Here is a 21411-nt window from a genome sequence, read left to right as displayed (position 1 = left end):
TTTCAAAAAAAAAATTTTTTTTAATGATTCCATAATCAAGATTAAATATTTTGTTAATTGATGATTAATTCTACATTGTTAAAAAACAATCTGGCAGCAGAGAAAAGCGAGAAAGAGATAGAGCTATCTGTTTTGTTGGATGATAGACAAGGATAGCAATACCTTTGCTAATCAATCACTGCCACGTGGACCTCACTATAGAATTCAGGAAGTAGCTTATCAACAGGCTATTAGCGCAGCTTGCCTCAAGCATATACCTTAAGCATATTCTTTATTGATTCATACAATAAGTACATCATCAAAAATGATAGGGAGAGGAAAAATAAGGTAACCTTTAGCTATTCATCTCCCAAATTTAGATAAGGTTACACATAGTCCGAAATAGGTTAAGTCTTGTAGTTCTTCACTTCACAAAATTTTCAGTTCTTTCCACCGGGAAAACAAAGAGCACAGTCCTTAGGAGGCACAGACCACACGAAGCGTTTTTTCAGGCGTTGTCAGACGAGTCAGTAAAACAGGAAGATCTCCGATTGGCTGATTATACGCAGATTTCCGAACGCCAACCCAATCAGCCAATCAGAGAGCTTCCTGCACTGCCGACTCGTCTGAAAACGCCTGAAAAAACGCTTCGTGTGGTTCAGCCCTTGGAGGACAGCTCGACACGGATTTAGTCAGTATGATTTATTTATATACATTAATTTAAAAATAAATGGCTTGAAATCTCAGATAAATTAATAATGAACCGCTAAGTGCTAACATGGGAACGCGCCAACCAAGCTCCCCGACAGCCGAGCTCCTTTTAAAACCACTTTCGAGGGGATTGGTTGACGGCGTCAACCGAGCTCCTGAGAGAGGAGCTTGGTTGTCGTCTACGGTCCCGACAACCACCAGTCCCCTCCTAACCAGTAGAGGATTGGCTGTCGGAGAGACTCGTTGACGCCAGCTTGCAAGGGGCTTGGTTGTCGTCACCGAACCCAACAACTAAGCTCCTCGCACGCTCACGTTTGAGTGCCGGAGTTTTCGCGTGCAAACTGACATAGACTATATTTTATGCACTTACTCAATAGAATTTGGAACAGTCATCAAATGGTTTTCCCAGCCTAGTCTAGATATCCCCGGTTCAAACCACTACCTTCGTAAACAAAGCCATAGTGCATGACAGGTGTTTGATGGTAACGTCAGCACAGGTAGGGCTCCTACACCAATGAAGACACCAGCTGATATAGATCAGCTGAAATCAACAAATGTTATTGATGTAGGAGCCCTACCTGTGCTGAGGTCACCAGAATGCACTATGGTTTTTACGGAGGTAGTGGTCAAACCCGCTCATCACCGAACGTTTTTGACCAGGTCACTCCCGTGTTATCGGATGGGCACGTTAATTATCGGTCCCGGCTGAAGTAGACAGTCATAAGGACCAATACGGCTTACACTCAGGCAAGGAGCAACTTCCGTCAGGGACTCCCCAACAACAAAAGCCTAACGAACTTACTTTACTCCCGTGTTATCGGATGGGCACGTTACTATCGGTCCCGGCTGAAGTAGACAGTCATAAGGACCAATACGGCTTACACTCAGGCGAGGTGGAACTTCCGTCAGGGACTCCCCAACAACAAAAGCCAAACGAACTTACTTTACTCCCGTGTTATCGGAAAGCCACGTTACTATCGGTCCCGGCTGAAGAAGACAGTTATAAAACCCATTGACGGCTTATACTCAAGACGAGTTGGAACTTCCGTCAGGGACTCCCGCCAATAAAATCCATACAACAAATTTGATATCAAATTTAATATAAAACAAACCATGATAAATTTAATAGTATAAATTTGAAAAGGGACAGCTTTGAGCATACGTTAACCTTCGGGCATCGCGCTGTTTAAAAGTACAACGTGTCAGATTTTTGCTCACAAAACTATTGATCGGGTGGTGTCATGATGATCCCTATGCATTCCAAAACTTTCTCCAGATCACTCCACTCAAACTTACACGATTCAGGTCGAGAAGAGACTCGACTCTAGTCGAGAGCATGTGTTTCCAAAATGGTGACACTCAGACCAGTCGATTCTAGTCTCCGCGGCGTCACCATTTGAAAACACATGCCCTCGACTAGAGTCGAGTCTCTTCTCGACCTGAGTCGCGTGAGTGTGAGTTGAGCCTAAATGAGTAGCACGTGTTTGTGGAAGGTAACTCACCACTTGCAAACAGCATAAACCAAGAATAAAGCTGGGTTTGTGTTTTTATGCATAAATGACGTCGTCGACCACGACAGGGTGAGCATCTCAGATTGGGTAGATTTTAATTCGTCTAAAAAGCCTAGAATATCATGTTCAATTATGTTTTAATGGAGGAGGTTTATTTTATAAAATTTACTCTTTTAAATGGCTATATGTTGGTATTATTGGAATTTTTTTGATTCTTGAATAATAAACACAAATAATGAAAAGTTATTTGATCAGCTGTTTTAGCACACTGAAATTAATTTGGACAGTATGAATGTCAAACTTAGACCAGTTATAGAATAGGCACTCTGGGAAGTCTAGCCTCTGAAGCCAACATCTACTGCCATATCTCCATATCGTGACGTCAACATCGGATAGAAAACTTTTCTACAGAGTTTGTTTACATTTTTTTTCTATCCGATGCTGACGTCACGATATGGTGATATGGCAGTACATGTTTGCTTCATCGACTTTGAGTATGAATATGCAATGGGCCGTGTCTATTCTATAACTGGACTAAGATGTCAACAATGCTTGTCGTCGTCGACTGCGGAAGTTTACGCACAAACGAAGATGCACCTTTAAGGTAGGCGCACACAGATCGTCATCGGACGGACGGCACGCATCGGAAGATTAGATTTTATGCATTGTTTTCAATTGAAGTGCGCATATCTATCCGCATTGTATAGGTATGCGCACTTCAATTGAAGTGATATAGGTATGCATCAAATCTAATCGTCTCTGTGCGCCTAACTTCAAGGTGTTATGGATATTCATATTGTCCAAATTTGCTTCATGTCCAAGTGTATTGAAACAGCTGATCAAATAAATTTTCATTATGTTTATTATTCAAGAATCAAAACATTTATTCATATTGTCCAAGTGTGCTAAAACAGCTGATCAAATAACTTTTCATTATGTTTGTGTTTATTATTCAAGAATCAAAACATTTCTAATAATATTAACATATTGCCATTTAAAAGTATAAAGAAGTATAAACTTAACCTCCAGCATTAAAACATAATTGAACATAATCTTTTAGGTTATTTAGACACACTGAAATCTACCCAATCTGAAATCCTCACCCAGTCGTGGTCGACGACGGCATTTATGCACAAACGAAAACCAAGCTTAATTTATCAAAGTATTTAAAGACTTGACCATTTTTGATCTTGATTTGAGTTGACTTGATGTATCATTTACATCAATACCCTATAGCCGCGTCTTGAAGGAGATAAGTTGACATGAATCTTTAGCGTCTCCACTTCCTTCTCTATCCTTGAAGAATTTAATACTAGTATAAATGGACAAAGAAGGAGAAGGTGGAGTTTACAGCAAGTAAGGCACAACTTTCACACCCACTCACTTCTCAGTAAACTACTCACCACTACTACACATGTAGGCAACAGCAAGAGAATCCATGCAAGTTTACACCACAAGTAAGCAATAACTCCACAAACATGGCCTCTTCACTAGCTAAACTCTTGCCGCACTTTGTTCCAGGTTTCTGAAGACTTTCAACGATTGTTTTTACAAAAGACTCTGGCGCCGATACAAACAAAGAAGACTAGTGACAACACTGAAGAGCTGAACGCAGACAAAACACCAACTGACTACAAACTTTGAAAGTCTGCAGCACTGCACTGCACTCTGGTGGCTGGTCTCTGCACTGACAGTGGAGACCGACAAGCACTCTGGTTGGCGCATGCGCACTATAGTGATTCCATCAGTAGAGACCGACAAGCACCCACGGTGGCGCATGCGCTCTGTATTGTTCCATCAATGGCCGCTTGGCACGACTGAAAGGCGGGCAAATTCAAACTTGTGCGGTCCACACCTTCACGTTACAATGGCAGTGGAGAAAGATAGGAGGGCAGCGTTGCCGATTCTCTGTCTTGTACAGAGTAAGGGTACAGGGTACATGTATAGGTACCATGTGGAATAAATACAGTAGAGTATTTTTTTCACTTTTTGTGTAGTTGAGAAGTTGATATTGTGGTAATTATTCATATTAATAATAATTCTATTAATAAATCTGTGGTTTTTGACAATTTCTTAGTCTTTTTCATTTTATAAGAGTATTTATTGATAATAATAATAATAATACTAAGGGTGATGCCCACATAAACTCTCAGGCTTGTGCGTGGGTAATGAGTGAAAGGGATGATGATGATGAGAGATGACGACTACTTTTTAGGTAGACGGGACCGACGGTTATCATGTAGTTATCCAAAAGACTTGGATTTACATAAAAAATTTACGCCTGGAGCTTCATTATTTTTGTATTTTGTATTCTCTATAAGATTCATTTATTGCAATAGAAAAATGAAACTTTGATTTCTTTCATTTTTGGATTTATAAGCCTAATTATGTTCATATAGGTGGTTCTATATACATTTCATTATAGTTATTATTATGAAGATGAGACTGACCCCAACAACATTATAATTTAGTAGCTTATATCATCAACTTGATTTTAAAACTAAAACAACATTTTGAGGCAAACTGAATTAATTGGAGTTGGGAAATATGATTGACAATAATCAAAGATGAGAAAAAATTATAAAGCGTGAAACATGGGGCTATTGGTTTATGTTGAGGCCTTTCGGGTACCTGTAAGATGTTTGATGAAACACTTGGACCACAGATACAACTAACTTATAATAATACTGAGGGTGATGCCCAGATAAGCTCTTAGGTTTGTGCGTGGGTAATGAGTGAAAGGGATGATGATGATGAGAGATGACGACTACTTTTAAGGTAGACGGGACCGACGGCTTATCGTCTCCTCCGAAAGACGGGGTGGCCGTATCTATGTGATTGTGCTGTGGTCGAAATTCTATCTGCTGAACAGAGAGAAACATGGATTTTAATAAAAAACCGAATAAAAAATCGTTCTATGCTCCATAAGTCATAAATACAGCATCACGTTTATCTGTTTGTTATTTTTGTTTATATTATAGGAGTATTTACAGATACACAACAAAAGGAAACCTCGACAAAATTTAACAAAAAAGAACACTAACAATATAATAATGACGATTAGAAAATATGACTTTCTATAGCAAATTTTCTCTCAACTACAACAATAAATAATTATTGGTATCTCAGAAACAGATTGGCAATAAATGTTGAAAAAACTAAATTCATAAATTTCTCTCTACGTACACCTAAAATTCTACCTCAACCAATAATTTTTCATTTAAATAGTTGTAGATATGATTTTCCATGCCAATGTCCCCCAATAAACAAGTAGATGTCATTAGTATCTTGGAATCTTAAAAATTCATCTCTTAAATAGAACACCCACATAGCAACCTTGCAGAAAAATATTAATAGAGACCTATGTAAATTTTATCACTTAAGAGACCTGTGTAACACAAAAATCCTCCGCACCGTATATTTTGCTCTAATAAATTCTAAATTGGAATATGGCATTGTATGCTGGGGTGGAGCAGTGAAAGTACATTTCAGTCCACTACAAAAATTACAGTAGCACTTTATTAGGATAATACTTTTGAAAAATCGAAGAGAGCCTTCGTTTCCTTTGTTCCAATCACTGGGTATTTTCCCAATTTGGCATTTATTTACTTTTAAAGTATTAAGATGCGTACAAATATACGCACCGTGAACATGAGCAATTCACTTTTAGTCTTTTAAAGACTTGAACATTCTCAGAACAATTTACAATGCATATGCTCACTCAATCTTCCACTACAATATAGAAGTATGGGGAGCAGCCTTTGACACCCATTTCAATAAACTTTTTACTATTCAAAAGCATATCATCAGGGCTGCGCTAGGAAGACCAAGACGCTATCCTAGCAGACTAATATTTGATGAGATAAACTTAACAACGCTTCGCCAAACGTACATTACAAACTTAATTATATTCATAAATAAAAATACACCTCTATTTACTCAACGCAATGTCACTTACAATTTAAGACCAGCAAGTGTAAGTGCTTACAGTATAAATTTCACTGCATTGACAACCAGCAATCATCAGTTCAAGTTCCAGAGCGATAAGCTAATAAATAGGATACCAGACGATTTCATTAGGGATAAAATTACAAGTAATAAATTAAATAAAATAAGGTCCTGGGTAAAAGAGAATTACTTTTTTTAAATCGAAAACTAAATTATTATAATTATGACTTGTTTTTAACACGCTCAGTTTAAACTTGGTTTTTTTGATTACCTAAAAGATATTTTTTTTTATTATTATTATAATTTCTATATTACCTATTTCTATTATTGGGCTTGTTGATTTTTGATTCAAGAATTGATTTTGTGTGTTTATTTTTACATATTTTTGGTTTTTGGTTTACTATCTTTTAGTTTGTATTTTAGAATATTATCACGGCAAATGTACCAATAATTTAAAGAATATTTTCGAACTCGTGGCTGGAGCTCAAGGCTTCTTTTTCCAGCCACACCAATGTATATTAGTTGATAAGTGTTATTTTGTAAATTTCTAGTGAATTGGTAAATAAATAAATAATAATAATAATAATCAGCTGACTATTTCTGTATTTTTACAGAAACAGTATAAGATATAGATATAAAAAGCTTGGCATCAGCTGATTAAAATGAATTGCTCATGTTCGCGGCGCTTAAATCTGTACGCACCTTTAAGAATTTTCTTTTTGCGTAGTGGTAATGATGGGATTTTTAGACCCTGCTTTTCTGAAAGACGAAGAGAGGATTCCATCTCACGACTACCTAGAATAAACTTCAGTTTTTTTGCGAAATCATTTGTTTATCTAGGTCCAAAACTATATAACAGTATACCATAGAGAAACAATAGCGTAATTAGATATCCCATGGTATAGGGCGTTTATGTCGCAATTTTTACTGTTATCTCAAGCCGACAGTTCGTAGTTATTTCCTATGCAGCTGTGTGACGCTGGTAGTCTCTCAAATTGTGCCGTTCATACACTATTACCCCAACAAAACAGTAAAGATTGACAATAATCGACAGTAATCGGCTTGAGAACAGTAAAAGTTGCGACATAAATTCCCTATGCCATGGGATATCTACTTAGGCTATTGTTTCTCTATGATTATACCTAATGATGGCAGGAGGAAAACCTCCCTTACAAATTTCACGGAAATTATAAAACCTTGGTTGTTTCAACAACATGATTTAGACAGTTTACTTCAAGTTTTATCTCAACATGTCAGATTGTAGTTTTAACCCTATTGTAATCTCTTCATGAATGTATTAGTGCATTATAAGTTTTCTGAATTGTATTTTGAACTGTTTTATGCTTCTGAACTTTTTAGTTTTGTTATTCGACATTCAATTTTTAACTCTAAATTTTGACTCCAAGGGCCAGTTTCCGAGCTCGGGATTTAGCTAAGTCCTAGACTTTAAACAGCTGGAGTCAGAAAATCGGTTTTCCAAAACGGGGCGTAGTCGCAGTCATTGTAATAGTCACGTTTGAATTAAATTTCGAAAAACTAGAAAATTGAACACAAAATAAAATAAAGAGTATTAAGGGAATGATAATTATTATTATATTAAATTTAATGGTATGAATTGAGTAACAGCTGTGTACAGTCAGTGGCAAAATGGAGAGACTTGGCAACGTTTTTCTCCTATCTTTCTTCACTGCCATTATAACGTGGACCTCACTATAGCAGGTTGTTAAAAAATTGATTGGCTCTTGTTTATTTGGTATTGAGAACTAAAAACTCCGCCAAATAAATAAAGACGGTTTTCATAAATTCGAGACAGCTTGAGGTTTGACACCTGAGTACTGTATCCATATTATTTGCCTTTACTCAGGTTCACACCTGCGTAGTGTATCTATATTTTTATCAGCCTTTCCTCTTCCTACATGAAATGTTGAATGATAGATTGCTTTTACCGCTCTATTAACGGTCACAAGGTCAAGTATCTGATTCAGTTTTTGTCATCCTATAGTTTCTATTCTTGTATTACAAAACATGTTTAATCTCTTACATGACAGTCTGATGGTAGCAGTGTATTAAATAAATGGTATTTGGTAGCCTTGGACACTGGAAATAGATAAGAAACCGCTGTAACTAATGTTTTACATCAATTCACTTTTCTTATTGACATGCTGAGAGTAGGTAGCTAATGTTGGAAAGTTGAGTTTCTATTTATAAAATCAGAATGTAATGTGTAGTGATTGATCTTTAATGAACCTTGATAATACGTTGATGATTTCACCTGGAGAACTTCTGATTGAATAATCTGGATGGAAAAATTGTTAATTGACCGAGCGAAGTGAGGTCTAAGATTCAAGTCGACGGTTTGGCATTTCTCTTAATGTTTAAATCTTTGAATGTTTAAATGTTTTCGCCACACTGCACAGAAAGCAGCTGTTTTCCAGTCCCTACGTAGATCTGAAAGACATTGTTTGCAGACGACTCTCGTCTGACGTCAGAACAGGTTTCCTTTCCAGCCGCTAAGGCCCATGTTATACGGACAGAAAAAACGCGACAGATTTTTCGCCACGTAGACGCCAAGCCTACTGAGCAATGGACGTCACTGTGTGCAAGTTATACGAACGTTTTATCTGTCGCGTCGGACCCTGTAAACCCGGCGTCAGCGTCGACAACGCGACCGGACCGGTAAAATTGGCAGAAAAAACGCGATAGAAATGACGCGAGTACTGTTATACGGGCAGCTTTTACGCGGCAGATCCGTACTTCCCCCCCACCATACTCCTCCGGGCGTACACTTCTCCCTATTGGCTCCCTCGGAGCCTGCCGCGGCGTGTTTGCTGCTCGTATAACAGCTCCCTGGCGTCGACGACGCGGCGTTATTGCTGCTCGTATAACAGCACTGAATTGTTAGTTCAGCGTCGGCGTTTTATCTGTCGCGTTTTTTCTGTCCGTATAACAAGGGCCTAACATGGAACTAAGAAAGGTGATCAGAAAACAGCTGATCAAAAAACTTTTCATTATTTGTGTTCATTATTCAATAATTAAAACATTTATAATAATATCATCTTATTGTCATTTGAAAGAATAAAAAAGTATAAACTCAACCTCCCACATAATTGAGCATCATCATCTTTTAGGTTATTTAGACAAATCAGAATAAAAAATAAAAATACTTGGACAACTTCCTGATATTTAGATTACCTCAGATTTGCTAGAGCTATCACCTTCCACTTCTGCTTTTGGAAGTGCTTAGTAAACAACTATTCTCATAAATATATTGTTTATTTTTCTGTGTGGCAAAAAATAGCGTTCGCACCACTGGCAAAAATGTTTTTCCGGCTCTCAATCTTTTCTATCATTCTTTTTTCTTTTGAAAACCGATTTCGAGCCGGAAAAATCTCATTTTCTGCTCTAGGTGCGAAGTATACTATTAAATGTTTATATGTTGCGCATTTACGGCGAAACTAACGTGTTAATAGATTTTCATGAAATTTGACAGGTATGTTCCTTTTTTAATTGCGCGTCGACTTATATACAAGATTTTTGGAAATTTTGCATTTCAAGGATAATATAAAAGGAAAAAGGAGCCTCCTTCATACGCCAATATAAGAGTAAAAATCAGACTATAGAATTATTCATCATAAATCAGCTGACAAGTGATTACAAAGATGTGTGGAGAAGCCAGTCTATTTCTGTATTTCCATAAGGTCTATAGCTTCAATCAGGTACTTGTGGATGAGAATACTGCGTGAGGTATACTGTTCACAGAACTACTTGTAATAATTATTGTTGAAATAAATATATAATGGATTTGATTGATTAATCAAATCGTCTCAAGTGGGTGTCCTTTTGTAAAATTCTTTCAAATTAATTAATTTCGAAAATTAAATGTGGATTAATAGTTTATTGATCAAAATTACAAGAAATTACATTATGATAGGCTTAAGCTGGGTTTACACCAAAGTTATTAACAATGTGTTAATAACTTAATCCTTATAGATTCTATTAGATTGAACAGAACTTGGCAAACACATATATTCATCATATGTATGATAAGTTATGTTCAATCTAATAGAATCTATAAGGATTAAGTTATTAACATTTTATTATTAACTTTGGTGTGAACCTTTATAATTTTAGTGATTATGTTAATATCAATATAGTGGTATTGACAACATCTTGGTATCAATATTATGGAGAAATATCACAACACCTCTTACCATACAATCAAATTAGTAGAGAAGTATTATAGTACAATCACTTCACGTAGACTAGTAGTTCTGTGAACAGTAGACCTCACGCAGTATTCTCATCCACAAGTACCTGATTGAAGCTATAGACCTTATGGAAATACAGAAATAGACTGGCTTCTCCACACATCTTTGTAATCACTTGTCAGCTGATTTATGATGAATAATTCTATAGTCTGATTTTTACTCTTATATTGGCGTATGAAGGAGGCTCCTTTTTCCTTTTATATTATCCTTGAAATACAAAATTTCCAAAAACCTTGTATATACGTCGATGCGCAATTAAAAAAGGAACATACCTGTCAAATTTCATGAAAATCTATTACCGCGTTTCGCCGTAAATGCGCAACATATAAACATTTAAACATTAGGAGAAATGCCAAACCGTCGAATTAAATCTAAGACCTCACTTCGCTCGGTCAAATATAGTGGTATTGACAACATCATCGTCTTATTCTATCAATTATGAAGAAATATCACAACACCTCTTACCATACAATCAAATTAGTAGAGAAGTATTATAGTACACTCACTTTACCTAGATGAAACTAAATAACATTCTAATTCTATAATAAAGATTTAGTGAGATCTCACTTCACGTGGATGAAACAAAATAATATTCTAATTCTGTATTTGTTAAAGAGATTAGATTTTTGAGACACTTACAGTAATAATAGTGCAAAGAGACCGTACGAATGGGAACATTCACTCGAGAAAGTGATCGACAATAGGACACTCAACACAACAACTGAAAACTGAAAACTAAAATCACCTCAAGAGTCCCTGTGGGCAGACACTGGTGGGACGGCATCTCCCACACGTGTACTTGGGGCGTGGACACACAATCATTTAATTGCTGCAAAAAAGTTGCTAAGGAATATAACACATGTGTTTCCTATCTACCTGACACACTGGGGACAGATTAAGTTGCTACAAAGAAGTTGAATAAAGAAATAATAATCGAGTAATTGCCTTTATCAAGGGCGGAGTTAGGATTCTAAGTCCTCTCTGCCATACAACTCTAGTTGGTGAGGAATATAACTCAAGTATTTCCTATCTACCCGACACACTGGGGACTGAGATTTAGTTGCTTCAAAAAAGTTGCTGGGGAATGAAACAATAATTTCCTATCTACTTGACACACTGGGACCTGAGATTTAGTTGCTACATAAAAGTTTCTAAGGAATAGAACACAAGCTTTTCCTATCTATCTGACACACTGGAAACTAAGATTCAGTTGCTGCAAAATAGTTGCTGAGGAACAGAACATAAGCGTTTCTCATCTACCTGTCACACTGGAAACTTAGATTTAGTTGCTGCAAAAAAAATGGCTGAGGAATGAAATACAAGCATTTCTTATCTACCTGACACACTGGGACCTGAGATTCAGTTGCTGCAAAATAGTTGCTGAGGTACAGAACACAGCCGTTTCCTATCTACCTGTTACACTGGGACCTGAGATTTAGTTGCTACAAAAAAGTTGCTGAGTTATACAACACAGCCGTTTCCTATCTACCTGTCTACACTATTTAAAGGGTAGGGGCTAGCAAGCCCCTATTAAAAACGTTAAATCTATTACCGCTTGAAAACCTTGTATAGTCAGAATAGGATTAAGATCCAAACGAAAAATTGTATTGCTATTTTATACAGACTATAGTTTGGAAGCAGCTTTAAAGTTGAGAGTTGCCTGTCTAGTGTGCTAGGGTCAATTTTACCTGCAACAACTTATTTTCTGTAGTGTGTCCACACCCTAAAATAGATGTACGATTAAGATTCAAACGAAAAATTATATTGCTATTTTATACAGACTATAGTTTGGAAGCAGCTTTAAAGTTGAGAGTTGCCTGTCTAGTGTGCTAGGGTCAATTTTACCTGCATCAACTTATTTTCTCTAATGTGTCCACACCCTAAAATAGAACCACGATTAAGATTCAAACGAAAAATTATATTGCTATTTTATACAGACTATAGTTTGGAAGCAGCTTTAAAGTTGAGAGTTGCCCGTCTGGTGTGCCAGTGTGTCAATTTTACGAGCAACTTATTTTCTCTAATGTGTCCACACCCTAACATGTGCAAGATAGCAGGAAACCTACACAAAACATGGAAGGAGCAGCTCTCAATTCCCTTGTTCCAATCCACAAATTAATTATCATCTCAACAACTTGAAACCGACAAATTGTCGTTTGTTTTGAGCATATTTTGAAACCTCTTCAACGGTCCTACTTTTCTCGAAAGAATGGTGAAAGGAAGAAGAATGAAGAATGAATAAATAATGAATAATCATGATGAATATTGTTGGCCAACAGACCCATTGTCATCTTCCAGTGAAGGACGTAGGTAGAGATTTATTTATCCAATCATTCAGAGTTACCCAACTTCTAGATTAGTACGACAAGCTAAACCTCAAAACGGATCCAACTCTAATTCATACTACAGTCCAAATGTAGCTATAGAGAGGTCCACGTTATAATTGCAGTGTTTGATTAGCAATGATATTGCTATCCTTGTCTATCATTCAACAAAGCGTATAGCGCTATCTCTTTCTCGCTTTGCTCTGTTGCCAGATCGTCTTCCAACTATGTAGAATTAATAAAATATTTCATCTTGATTATGAAGATTCATTATGAAATTATTGAAAAATATAATTTATTGCTTAATAGAATATTATTAGTTATTTTAAACAAGAATGACTAGTTAATATTACATTAATAAACCTGTATCAGCTACCGTCTATAGAAGGCATTGACGAGACAGAGAATCTGAAATGTTGTTCTCCTATCTTTCTCCACTGCCATTATAACGTGGACATCACTATAGGTGATATCATAGAGAAACAATAGCGTAAGTAGATATCCGATGGTACAGGGTGTTTATGTCGCAACTTTTACTGTTATCCCAAGCCGATTACTGTTGATTATTGTCGATTTTTACTGTTTTGTTGGGGTGAGAGTGTATGAACGGCACAATATTCTTTATTCTTTATTCTTTATTTATTCGTTTTACAATGGAGCACAGATCGGGAGAGAAAAACTAAGAATACCTTGTACTATTTCTCTCCCAAATTTAGGTAACATTAAAAGTCCAAAATGAGGTTATGTCTTCTAGATTTCCACAGAATTTTCAGTCCAAAAATATTCATACAAACCATTCTTTTGAATTTAGATGTTCCAAATACCAAAATAATAATAATAAACACTCAGTTATTTTTAAAATAGAGAATAATCACTTATTAGAGAAATTTTGAGAGACTACCAGTGTCACACAGCTTCACGGGAAAGAATTACATGAACTATCGGCTTGAGATAACAGTAAAAGTTGCGACATAAACGCCCTATACCATGGGATATCTACTTATGCTATTGTGTCCCTATGGTTATATTATGTCACTCACATTTTTGAGTTACACTTCAATTAACAATCCAAAACAAACAGAGATTCTAAATCCGATGATTGAGAGTGGTTTGGAGTGGGAGTGAGATATACTATGAAAAATTATGAATTTTTGATGACATTAAAAGTCAGTAGAAGTCATTACGATCAAGTTTTAAAGAGAAACCCACCCTATTCACTGTAAAGAAATGGAGCAATAAGAACATTCATTGCGTTTATTACTATTGATAGAAACGTTTGGCAGGATAAATGATCCATTACTTTGATTCCATTGATCAATTTGAACAAACTGAGAATGGTAAAATAGTAAAAAGGGTACCTACTTTGAACTATTATGAAAATACGAGAAGCCCTAACCTAGAAAGTGAATACCTAGGCCTATATTCCAATGCTCTTATAATGGCGCTTCCATTTCTGGTTCACTAAGTTGAAACGTGAATGAAAATTATGACAATTTTTTTAATTCCTCGGGAAAAATTGTGTATTTGATTGACAGACAAACATTACGATTCAAAATATATTAATAATGAAATCTTACATCAGCAATTTACCCAACTGTTGTAGACGTCTGGGAGCCATTAACGAGTTCCACACAAAACTTGCAAGCTGGACAAATCAAACTGAATAATGTTTCAAAACAATACAGAGTCTATAATATCAAACTAGTAAACAGTTGAGTTCACTAGCCACGGTATTAAATCTTCAAAACACAAATGAAAGACTAACTTAACGGTTTATTTTACTTCCCGATATTAAGGCTGTGCAAAGGCTAAAAATAAACTTTCTACTGGTGATATTTTTCAGAGTTTTTCGATTTGTATATCATCAAGCTATCAAAATGAAAAAGTTTTCTCAGGAAAACATTTTTTTTCTGATCATTACTTTTTGAGATATGAGCGACTAAAGTTTAAATTTTTGGGACATAACATTTCAAATTCGGTACGATATAAATCCATGAGATTTAGAGGATGGATTCTTCATGGTATTGTTGATCTAGTAAAACAAAATTTTTTCTGAAAATATCAATTTTTAAGATAGTTATTCAATTTACTAAAAATAACCAAAAACTTTTAGTTGAGTTATTTTTGGTAAATCGAATAACTCTCTCAAAAATCGATATTTTTAGAGATTTTTTCTTTTACTAGATCAACAATACCATAAAGAATCTATACTTTAAATCTCATGGATTTATCTCTTACCGAATTTGAAATGTTCTGTCCCAAAAATTCAAACTTCAGTCGCTCATATCTCAAAAAGTAATGATCAGAAAAAAATGTTTTCCTGATAAAACTTTTTCATTTTGATAGCTTGATGATATACAAATCGAAAAACTCTGAAAAATATCACGAGTGGAAAGTTTATTTTTAGCCTTTGCACAGCTTTAAAGCTTCTTCCCAAGATCACAACTGAAATAAAAGACAAACTAACTTTGAGTTCCCTAACCGATATTCAAACCTCACAACTCAAAAGAAAGACTAACAGTTTAGTTCACTACCCGATATTAATAGAGCTTCACAACTTGAAGAAAAACAATCTAACGGTTGAGTTAACTAACCGATATTAAAGCTTCACAACTCGAAAGAAAGACTAACTAACTGTTTAGTTCACTACCCGATAATCAAACTTCACAACTCAAAAGAAAGATTAACTAACGGTTGAGTTAACTACCCGATATTAAAGCTTCACAACTCAAATGAAAAACAAACTAACGCTTGAGTTCATCACCCTAAACTGAAGATTGACAACTCAAATGAAAAAATACTAGAGGTTTAATAAGAGCCAGAATACTAGTAGAAACAGTTTAGTTCACTTCCCGATATTAAAGCTTCACACTTAAACGAAAGAATACTGAGAGATCTACTAAAAAGAATATAAAAAATACTTGAGAATAGTAGAAAGATTTTAGAGGACTAAAGTAGAAACATCTATTCGGACTTGAATCAGAATGAGGACTGTCAACAACTATGAACACGCAACTTGTTTCCAAATGGCTTTAATCACTCATATCCTAAGATTTGGCAATTGAGAAATAAAATCTCATCTACAGAGCGACAACCTCAACATTTCGACAATTCTTTAAACTCATATATTTCACTATCCATGACGAACTGCAAGTTGAAAATCCATTTTGAACTATTTTTGACGAAACTACAGTCTAATTTTTGAATAAGAGTTATTTAAAAGTACTAGTTTTTAATAGTTTCTAATAACTATTATTCAAAAATTAGACTGGTTTACTAAATTAGAAGGACTAAAGAAGATGTAAAGCATTCGTTTTGAACTATTTTTGATGACACTACAGTCCAATTTTTTAATAATAGATATTAAAAGTACTAGTTTTTAATAGTTTCTAATAACTATTATTCAAAAATTAGACTGGTTTACTAAATTAGAAGGACTAAAGAAGATGTAAAGCATTCGTTTTGAACTATTTTTTATGACACTACAGTCCAATTTTTGAATAATAGATATTAAAAGTACTAGTTTTTAATAGTTTCTAATAACTATTATTCAAAAATTAGACTGGTTTATTAAATTAGAGGAACTAAAGAAGATGTAAAGCATTCGTTTTGAACTATTTTTGATGACACTACAGTCTAATTTTTGAATAATAGATATTAAAAGTACTAGTTTTTAATAGTTTCTAATAACTATTATTCAAAAATTAGACTGGTTTACTAAATTAGAAGGACTAAAGAAGATGTAAAGCATTCGTTTTGAACTATTTTTGATGACACTACAGTCTAATTTCTGAATAATAGATATTAAAAGTACTAGTTTTTAATAGTTTCTAATAACTATTATTCAAAAATTAGACTTGTTTACTAAATTAGAAGGACTAAAGAAGATGTAAATTATTCGTTTTGAACTATTTTTGATGACACTACAGTCTAATTTTTGAATAATAGATATTAAAAGTACTAGTTTTTAATAGTTTCTAATAACTATTATTCAAAAATTAGACTGGTTTATTAAATTAGAGGAACTAAAGAAGATGTAGAGCATTCGTTTTGAACTATTTTTGATGACACTAAAGTCCAATTTTTGAATAATAGTTATCAAAAAGTACTAGTTTTTAATAACTATTATTAAAAATTAGACTGTAGTGAAGGCAAAAATAATTCAAAACGAATAATTTACATCTTATTTAGTCCTTCTAATTTAGTGTACCCGAAGTATTCAGCAAATGAGAAATTAGGTATCATCCACAGAGCAATAACCTCAACATCTCAACAATTATTCACGTCTTCTTTGGTCCTAGTCTTATTTTGGAAGCTTCTCTTTTTTATGCAGCTCGACTGAATAAATTAAATTTGATTTGATTTGATTGTTCAGGAGTCTAGTTTTGCGACAAGAGAAGTATTAAAACTGTTGATATTCCTGCTAATAATATTCCTAACTGCCAATGAGTGGCTTAATACTAATTTGAGTTTCATTCATCTTAGTGATAACCACGCATTGGCAATACCTCTTAACTTGTAACTTAATGTTTATATTATTGTATAATATACTTTATGATTGGCTACCTACTGTAACATCGACCCAAATACAGACCCTAGAGGTACATATGGGCGATTATTGAAGTGATTGTAATACTTGTTTTGTTTTTTTTTCGAATTAATAATTTGAATTTGAATTTTGTATACTCGGCTACTCACATGGCATCAATTTGCTGATTGTTGCTGAGGAATGAGTCGGATTGTAATATTCCTAGCAGTCGTGCGTGGTCCACAAAGCTTATCCCTGGCACAGCATCCATCACGCTACAATAAAACACAACAAGCATTTATAAATCTGAACATATTTTATCTGATAACCAATTACAAACATAATAAAGCACTTCATATGTCTAATTGAAAAAACAAAATATTTCCATCGCCACAGACACTACATTTTGTGACGGCTACGACAAAATACAAGATATAACAAAGTCAGCAATATTCTAAAATCAAAGACAATATTCACAATACTATATCAATAAGGTAGCTTAAGTCAAGTAAGGTACAGACTAAGTGAAAAAAAAATTGTTTTAAACATCTTTATTGCCCATAAAAACAAAATACAAAATAAAAAACTTACAAAAGAAATATTCTAGATTATAATATTATGCTATTTTACAAATAAATTAAAATTACATGGCACCACCCAGCAAGGGCAAAACCCTGACCGCTTAGTGAGAGTATCAGCCACTTATCACAAAAATTTATTTACTAATAATCAAAGCTACAAAAAATCGAAATTAACAATAAAATTACTAGCAATTATAATATTTGACTGATGTCGAAGAAAAAATTTTTGTATCACCCACTTATTTAATTACAATTGAAGGTATTCAGTCACATTATAAAACACTTTTATTTACACTCTTCTTATATTTTTTTACGAATTCCTTGACAGTCAAGCCACAAAGAAATGATTGTAGAATTTAATTGAAAAGGTCTTGAAACTCATATGGCTCGCTCTGTAAAAGCAGTATATTAGTTCAACAGATTTGATTTAATATGTGTGTTGTAATAATGTAAATCTAAACCTATTTGCATTGATTGAATATTTCTTTTTGAAAAAAAATACCAAAACATTATCGAAATAATATTCACATTTTGGAATAATAATAATACCTATCTTATTCAGTCATCTATATATCTTATCATCCATCTTATTACAGAAAAGTTTTATTTCACATAATACTGTGAAAATGTTCAAGAAGCAATCATGCTTTACAGAACTCTAAGGTTCAAATTCAAATTTTTTCAAATTCAAATTCAAATTTATTCACTCGAAATTCATACAAAATATTAACAAAAGTATAACACGACAAGTTACAAGTGAACAAGATACTACTCACAAAAAGTACAGTATGTTACTGGACTTTGTCCGCGAATAGGAGTCAGATACAGAGTGTTATAAGTAAGATTATTTATTTCATAAATTTATATAGTTTAAGATTTAGTAGGTCTAGGAAAAGGAGTTGGGAAGAAGAGAGATTTAGAATTTAAGTATGATGTAATGAAGATGAAATGAAGATGATTGAGTGCAAGCTCGCACATACATACAAAACAAACATTTTTAGTATCATTTACCATTATAAATCACACCCATTTGTAGAGAAAGAGCGATAATACCTATCAATCTACAGAGAAATAATATAATTAAAATAACAATCAATTCCATAGTGTAGTATAATTCAACAGAAATGCAGTTATTAGTGACATCATCGAGACAAAAACGTAACACACAGAATAAATTGATGGACTATGTAGTAGTCAATACAAGGTTGACTTGATTTGTGGATATATATTGAATTTTGATATATATTAACTTAAAACCTTAAAGAAGCCTTCCACCTCGACTGGCGAATGAAGCCATAGCCAAAGCTTAGTTTTATTCATGAAGTGTTTATGGGTATTTATTCTTCTCAAATCAGGTGGTAGTAAGTTATAAAATTTCGGAGCAAGAAAAAGAAAACACCTCTGGAACCTGGTACAGTTCGATTTTGGAAGCCTAAAAATCATTTGAGTAGTTTGCCGTGTTACAACAGAAATTTCATCATCATTGTAATATACTGAAACAGATCTGTTACCACTTAATTGATAAAATAAAGACAGAACCTTCAGCACATAAGTGTGTCTCAGTGGTAGAATATTTGGTAAGGCAATATTATACAGTCTCAAAATTTGGAACTATCTGTACAATTTCAGAAAGTTCAGTTCAGTTTCTTTCTGAACTTTATATTTAGATTTGAAAACTCAACCTCCAAAAATCTCCTCACAAGCTGAGATGTGATGCTTTTAAAAGACTGCACCCTGGTTAGACTCTATGTTTTACACTATTTGGAATAGTTCTCAATAAGTACACTATTTGGAAGAATTCTAAATTTCTTATTTAGTTCATACTGTTTATGATTAGACTTTGTGTCATAACTGTGGAAAAGGCCTATAACCTGAATGGAGTTGAAAATGTGACTCATTTCTTTGCTATTTTCCTTGATCGAAGTAAATTCACTCACGACTATGATTTATTCTTTCAAACCAATTTGTTAAGTATACTATAATGTCAATTCATTCTTGCAAAACGAACTTGATAAAACTATCCTCAAGATTAATAAATAATATTAAGCCCACGGGACGTAGAGCAATTGAAATGAACTAAACTTTAAGCTCTATTTCATTATTTATTCGATTATTTATATACTTTAACCTAATTAAACTTTGAATTAAAAACGCTTTTGAAGTAGAACCGCTTTGTGTTTCCTCAGTCTGAAGATGAACAACAACAGGTCAAAACGTCGTCAATGCTAAAAAGTAAATGTTTCCACTTGAAAAGTTTTTTTTCCTACAGATACCTTGAAAAGTGACCATTTGTGCACTGATTGCAGGCCGCAAAGAATCACTTTTCCGCACTAGTGTGCAAAGTGAGTACTTTGCATACTCCAGATTTGCAGCATGACAAAGCAAAATTGTTAGTAGGTTATATAGAGCACCAGTGCAGCAAAATCAAAATTAAGTTGGTAATACTCATAGTGAGGCCCACGTTATAATGGCAGTGGAGAACAGCGTTGCCTTGCCATTATGTGCCTTCATTATAGTCATTTCAATGCTTACATAAGATAGACCCCCTTCAAGCAGTCACATAAATTTTCAATTGAATTACCAATCATTATAATTCAATTTTAAATAAATTAAGGCTTTTATTAATAATAAAATTACACAGAAAAACATTTGATGGATTTCAGGGAATTTCACCCATAATTACCCACTTTTCATATTCAATGGTAACTGTAGGAAAAATTTAATGTGAAATACGTGCGCAAAGTTCGTTTGCTGCACTCAAGAAACCATTCCACCCTCGCCTTCGGCTCGGGCGTAGACGTTTCTTTCGGTGCAGCAAACTGTCACTTTCCGCACTAGTTGCACAAATAACTATTAATTCAGTTTAAATCGAAAATAGGAGAGACTGCATTTACAACACACGGTATATAATTGTTACACTCTCATTTTCGATAGTATACTATTTTTATCCAGTGTCAATCATAAATGTAGGGGCCTACATTCAACAGAAAACATGTAATTCACTGCTTACAATATATTTAAGGATATTTATTATAGAAAATCACAAGTACCCTTTTTAAATATTTTATACAAACACAACTATATTTATACTGTATATATTTCTGGACTCGGAATTTGATTCAAAGTGAAGCAACATAACTTACCTTTTAGACATTGGCTTACTACTATCAAAATTTATAAAGGGAGCAGTTTTTGGGCTAGGCCTGTTGATCCTTTTCTAATCATGTACTTGATGTGTGTACTTTCAAATGTAAAAATAAATAAATAAAATAGTTTAGAGCACTTATGTAATTTTCAATAAGTGACAAAATCATAGATTGAGAATGGCATAGGGCTAAGTGCTCGAAACTATAGTGAGGTCCACGTTATAATGGCAGTGTTTGATTAGCAATGGTATTGCTGTCCTTGTCTATCATTCAACAAAGCGGATAGCGCTATCTCTTTCTCGCTTTGCTCTGTTGCCAGATCGTCTTTTAGAGATCTGTTGCCAGATCGTTCAGATCGTGGAGAAAGATAGGAGAAAAACGTTGCCGATCAATGCCTTCTATAGACGGTAGCTGA

The 21411-nt window shown here is 34.3% G+C and overlaps 1 protein-coding gene across 7 annotated transcripts in view; it reads right to left on the bottom strand.

The window, feature by feature from the left end:
- Window positions 1-21411, bottom strand: part of LOC111055235 — a 208343-nt gene that overhangs the window by 176686 nt on the left and 10246 nt on the right. For 6 of the 7 annotated variants that reach the window (XM_039420337.1, XM_039420336.1, XM_039420341.1 and 3 more), the window contains exon 3: window positions 17440-17544. In XM_039420337.1, coding sequence (XP_039276271.1) covers window positions 17440-17540 — 101 coding nt within the window. In that variant the 5' untranslated portion in view covers window positions 17541-17544. Of the gene's footprint in view, window positions 1-3604; window positions 3832-17439; window positions 17545-21411 lie in introns of those variants that run through there. The other variant, XM_039420343.1, reaches the window with a different exon arrangement.

The sequence above is a fragment of the Nilaparvata lugens genome, chromosome 2 (assembly GCF_014356525.2).
Source record: "Nilaparvata lugens isolate BPH chromosome 2, ASM1435652v1, whole genome shotgun sequence".
Lineage (NCBI taxonomy): Eukaryota > Metazoa > Arthropoda > Insecta > Hemiptera > Delphacidae > Nilaparvata > Nilaparvata lugens.
This window is presented reverse-complemented; position numbering and strand designations above follow the sequence as displayed.